Source organism: Lotus japonicus, chromosome 3, assembly GCF_012489685.1.
Source record: "Lotus japonicus ecotype B-129 chromosome 3, LjGifu_v1.2".
In the NCBI taxonomy this organism is placed as follows: Eukaryota; Viridiplantae; Streptophyta; class Magnoliopsida; order Fabales; family Fabaceae; genus Lotus; species Lotus japonicus.
The window spans coordinates 35893177-35899250 of NC_080043.1; the positions used below are offsets into that span (position 1 = coordinate 35893177).

A 6074-nucleotide genomic window follows, 5' to 3' on the forward strand; every position below is an offset into this window, starting at 1 on the left:
ATTTGCACAAACTTGAAACACCAGGGGCCAAAAATGCTTTTTAGCCTATTTTATACAATCAATAAAGGAGAAATCCTTTTGCAATTGTACAAGTTTTCCCCTGATCAGTGTTCTTATATGAATACATCCTGTAACTGTCATGAGTTTTAATTAGTTGAATGAAATGAAGCAAAAGCTTCCCCAAATCGACTTCTATTCCCTGTTATCTGTTCTTGAAATTACTTGCAACCAGTTCACCCATGTTTTCTGATGATGAAATACGTGCAATAAGGGAGCATCATTTATAACACTCAAACAGAAGTAACACACTCGATATATATAGAAGGAATAATGTTATGTACACACCTCTTTGAGAGGTGGAAAGAGGTGGAAGGAAGAGAGAGATAGGAAGAAAAGAAAAAGTAAGAGAGAGAAAGTATAAAATGTGATAGATGATTAGATGAGAAAGAAAAAAATAAAAAGAGGTAGAAATAAAGTATTTAAAAAATGAGGTGTGTATATATTATTACTGTATATAGAAGGGAAGTCAAAACATCATATGGGAACAAAAAAAAAAACACTTGTAAATATATCAAAAGAATAATTGAAAAGGTAATTTTCACTCTTAATCATACCCCTTAATCATCTGAATGAGGTGCCCCTTAATACTTGTTTCATAACTTTAGAGATTTTGTATGAAATCTTTCACACTAAAATTGTAATCGTAAAAAATCCCCATATTTTCCCTCTCCATCAATGTTTTTTCCTCTCAATTTTTTTGGTGAAGTCTAAAATTTCCACATCCTCTTTCTCTTGTCCATATTCTCCATCTCGGATTTTTTTCCTGTTATTTTTCTAATCATATCTTATACGCATTGTACTTTTTTTCCTTCTTCTATTCTAAATTTCTAATTTGAATTTCCCACTCTCACTACCAAACAGCTAAACCTTTCTAATCTTCTATCTTACTAGCTACACTACTAGTACTAGATCACCGTCTCTCACACCAATATATACAACTCAACCCCACCAACACCTCCACAATCGCCGCCTCCGCCTTCTCCAAGTCCGAGTAATGCAGCGTCTGCATCCGCAGCACCGTCGGCCTCGTCTCGAACTGCGCCGTCTCCAAATGCCTCTCAGCCTGCCACTGCACGGTGTCCTGCGCAACCGGCGACAGCCACTCCATCAGCTCCTCCACCGCCTCCCGCCATCCATCCGCCAGCAATACCCCCTCCTCCTCCACCAATCTCCCCCTTAGCTTCGCCCTCACCTTCCCCCTCAACCTCTCCGGCAGCATCTCATACAACACCTCCCGCGCCCCCTCTCCCACCGTCTCCGGCGCGTGCAGCCACCGCTCCGCAAACAGTATCACCTCCGCGTACCTTACTGAAAGCCCCGCCCCGCCTACTGTAGACGGTGGCGCCAGCCCCAAAACCTTATCACCACCATTGCCAGTCACAGCTGCAAATTTTGTCACGCGCTTGTGAACTGATTCCTGCATCATTTTATACAGCTCGCGGTGTTCAAGGAGGCAAAAACCATCGTTGTAGGATCCGAAAACAGAGCATATTCTGGAATATACAATGCAGACGAGCCTAGCCATGATTCCAACCGTTTTGTCAAATGTTTGCTCCCACAATGATGTTTCCTTGTAATGCTGCACTTCCTTCCTCTGAAACGCTATCTTCTCGCTGAGATATTCGTTGGTGGCGGTCTTGCAGCGTTGCTGAATCTTCTTATCCGCGGCCTCCATCTCCGCCATGGATGACATGGCGGAGTGAAGGGCCGCGGTAGCGAAGACTAGCTTCTTTGTTTTGTTGACGAGTTTGCCGGCGGTCCGGGAGCCATACTGCAGCTTGCAGAGGTTGATGTGGCCGAGCTTGAGGTCGGCATACACACGGTCAAATTGAGAGAGGCTTATGTCTGAGCATTTTCGGCCTAAGCGGGAGACGGTGGAGGCGGCAGCATCGAGGTCCTGGAGGCGCTCGGCGGAGGCAAGGTTGAGGAGGAAGCATTCTTGGTCGGAGTTCAGGTAAGATACGCCCTTGGACTTGATTACCTCACGGCGGAGATTGGTGGTCTGTTCGTCGGAGAGGGAGTTGTAGAGGGAAACAAGGCGGCACATGGTCTTGCCGGCCTCGAAGGCGAGGATGCCGAGGGTTTGTGCCGGCGGTGTCTTGTGACGCCGTGACATGCTGATCACTGCCACATAACTGTCTACTCCGTTTTTTATTATAAGAACCAAATTTTCTCCGTCAGTTATGAACTTGACAATTTTTTTCTCGTCTTTGGTGGTATGTGTGACTTATTTCTTGTGATTTGATATAGTTGTAAGATAAGGTTTGACTGTGTTAGTGGTTGTATTTATAGGGTTTGGTGAGAATCTTGATGTTTCAAAGGATGGAATGTTCCGAGAACTCCTCAAGAGGACGCGTTTTGAAAGTGGGGTTTCATGCACTGGCCAATTAATATACCGATAAGGATGGATGATTGATTAATTAATTAATTGTTTATTGATTAATTAGTTAATTAATTGAAGATATTAAGAAGCTATGCATGATTGATCTTTTGATTGTGAGGATCTTACATAGAGTACAGTTGTTTCTTGTACACCTAAGTCTATATATGCCTCTGTCATGAAAACTTGAAAATTCTATCCGGGTGTTCTTTTCCTCGGATTATTTTTTATTGAGTTGCGTAGAGAAATGGAGATTGAAAATGAGTATGATTTTTTATTTTTTATTTGTAAATATTGTGGAATGATGAGATTATGTACACATTAATGACCGTGAAGTACTGAAGTTATACGCGTCAAGTTGATTAAATAATGTCGGTTCTGTTTTTGGTGAATTACTACTCCCTATGTTTTTATATTTTATATAATGTTATTTTAAGGTTTTTACACACGAATTAAGAAGTAATATTTAATATTTTATTTTATTAACTTTTAATATAATTTTTATCACTCTTATTAATTTTGATTTTTCAATTTTTTACCACCACTAAGTTAAGAGCATCTTTAACGATAGTATCTAATGTTAAATACATACTAGATACTCTACATTAGACTTGAAAGGTGAGCTTGTATTTATTACAAGCACTTACAATTAATTAAAATGGAGATAAATAATAAAATATATAAATGTGATGTTGATGATGATATCCACTATAGAAACTTTTAAGAGTTGTTGGGTTGGAGTAAAAAGTTACTCCATCCGTTCCTAATCTTTTGTTGTTTAAGGTTATGCACATTGTTTAAGAGTGCAATCATCAATATATTTGTTGACATAAACACCCCTATTTAATGTTGAAAAAAAGTGAAGAGAGAGACTAATAGTTATTGGTTAAGAAATTTGCTATGATTTTGATTGGTGAAGATAAGAGGTGGTATGTGAGAGGTGTAATATTAAATGAGGGTATATATGGAATAAATTGAGAAAAAATGCATTGAGTGTGTAAAACAACAAAAGTTTTGGAATTTAGGCCAAAAGTTAAAACAACAAAAGATCCGGAACGGAGGGAGTAGTAAAATGGGGTAGATGATGTGGCATTATAGGAAATTGAAAAAATGATGTGTAGATATTTTAGTGATCGAGTATGATGGATGTATATGTTGTAAGAGTACAATAGGTAAAACATAATTAATTAATGCTCTCTTAAAATTATAAAAGTGACAAATAAATAGATAAAAAAAGGATTCAAGTGACATTTATATAAAAAAGGGAGGAAGTATTAACTATTAACTAATGCACATGCTATTATGTTCGCAAAGTATAACATTTAAGAAAGGAGAAATGCAATTTCCTACCCTGAAGTTTAGCTTATGTGCAACTTATTTCCCACCTTTTAAAATGTGTTTTTATAACCCTAGGCTTTTATAAGTGTGCATAATTAACTTTTTGTTAACATTTCTATTCATTTCAAAATAAAACACTTATATATATTAATTTTAATAGAGTTAATCACATTGATTGCACGTGATATTTTTCCCCCTAAATTACCTCTCTAAATGAATCTCAGAAAAAAAAATGTTTGATTTCCTTTCACATTTTTTTCATATAGTCATATTTGGTATTTTATGTGTTACATACTAGTAGAATAGTAGAGTAAATTCTATAATATTTCTCTCAATAGCACATCCCTAAATCTACTACTATCTTCTTGTTCTGTACTAGGGAAAGCTTACGTAAAATAATGGCAGAAAGTAATCTTCTTTATGTCCCGCCCAGTCCACATGCCCCCAAGACATGAGACTCGAGTAACGAGTCGAAATGTCTTTATCATGTTACTTAGTAGTCCGCCTCTACTGTTTATTCGTTCACCGCCATTTCAGTGTTCATTGATACGGCGCCACCTTCATGCTTCGCCACCTTTGTTGCCGTTTTGTAGATAGGTCGCCATTTGTCATAACCGTCAATCACGTCTTTTCAACTGACGCACGTAATCCTTGTTTTCCGGGATTTCGTCATCATTTGCCATGAATGCGGTTGTGCGTCTCGAGGAGTTACACCTTTTCAGTTCATGCCTTTTCAAATTTCAAATCCCACGTCCTTTCAAGATCTTCCCCCACTCATTCTCTCTCCTCCTTTTCCCTCTATAAAAACCCCTTTTCACTTTTCATTTTTCACTTTCTTGAAACTTTTGTTCTGAAAACTTTTCACCGCAGCTCTCACTTTCTCTTCTTTGAACTCCGGTGAACCTTCCTTACTCCGGCCGTCGTCATTGCGCGGTGCTCCCCCATTGCCGACGTTCTCCTTTCTCAAATCCACAGTTCTTCCTCTGGTTAGTTCTTCCTCTTTCTTGAGACTCTTCGTTTACTTCTTTTTTCTTTGACTCTGTTCATCTTCTTTCTTCTTTTTACTCTGTTCATCTTCTTTCTTCTTTTTATGAAACTGCCTCGCATGTCGTTGCCAAACGCCAGCTTTTCTTCCCTAGAACTTTCTTCGCCCTCTACGGAGGAGGAAGTTGTTGCTCACACCATAATTGAAATTCACTCCTCGCCTTCTACCCACGACGATTCCGGTCCCGCCGGCTCTGTAGATTCAATTCTCTCCTCTAATGGAGAGTTGTCTTCACCTGAATGGCGCTCAAACGCGCATTTAGTTGAAGATAAGTGTCTCTTGCGTTCTATCTGGAGCAGCGTTGGGAGCATTAATTCGCTTCGAATATCTGCCCAAGGGTTTACGAAGATAAACCCCGCCACCTCCAATAATGAAGACCTTCAGTTGAATGTTCTTCCATGTGGCGAGGATGACTGTGTTCTTTTGCGCAAAGAACCAGCCGATGAATCGCCTGATTTCTTTTTTGTTTATGGTTATTTCTTCTTAGACTTGAATATCAAACTTCCCTTCTCGCCTTTTATATGTCACGTTCTTTCTTTTCTGAATGTGGCGCCTTGTCAACTCCAACCCAACGCTTGGGGTTTTATCCGCTGTTTTGAAATTCTTTGTGAACACTTGAGTTTCACTCCGACCTATCCTTTGTTCTTCCTTTTCTATAAGTCAGTCACCACTAAACCTACTTCTGTGAAATGGGTTCCCCTTTTAGCCCTAAGAACATGAGTCGGTTCACCGCCCTTAAAAGCCATTACAAAGTATGGCAGAAAAAATATTTCAAAGTTATGGAGTCGCCTGAAATAAAGAACTTGTTCTGAGATTCCGACAATAACCCTCTCTTCCCTTTTTACTGGACAAAAAACCCTCGCCGAAAAATATCCGTTTCATACGACGCCTTGGATGAATCTGAGCAAGGCATCGCCGATTACCTTCGCACACTACCAGTAATCTCTGGTCATGACTTGATTGAGGCGTCGAAATCTAGTACTTTAAATCAATTTTTTAGTAAGTTTATAATCTTTGCATATAACTTGTTTTTCTTTTTGTTCATGTATCTCGTCTAATTGGTGCTTTCCATGCAACTACGATGGGAAAAAGCAAGGTTGACGCGAACCCAATCAAGATGAAGGAATACCTCGCCCAGTCTGCTGCGACAGCGAACCCAATCATGACGGTGCTTCGGGTTCTTACAACGACAGGGACCCAAAGCGCCAAAGGACTTCAGGCGCTACTGGCGGCAAACCTCTTCATCAGTCC

General features: G+C 39.6%; 1 protein-coding gene across 1 annotated transcript; it reads right to left on the reverse strand.

Annotated features, from left to right (window-relative positions):
- Nucleotides 1-550: 550 nt before the first annotated feature.
- Nucleotides 551-2330, reverse strand: LOC130749801 (protein PSK SIMULATOR 2-like). Its single transcript, XM_057603168.1, has one exon. The coding sequence runs from the start codon at nt 2174-2176 to the stop codon at nt 971-973; it is 1206 nt and encodes a 401-aa protein (XP_057459151.1). The 5' UTR covers nt 2177-2330; the 3' UTR covers nt 551-970.
- Between the last annotated feature and the right edge of the window lie 3744 nt (nt 2331-6074).

Bases quoted from the DNA above. Each gene is read 5' to 3' on its own strand.
- LOC130749801 (XM_057603168.1), bottom strand. From the start codon at position 2,176: ATGTCACGGCGTCACAAGACACCGCCGGCACAAACCCTCGGCATCCTC.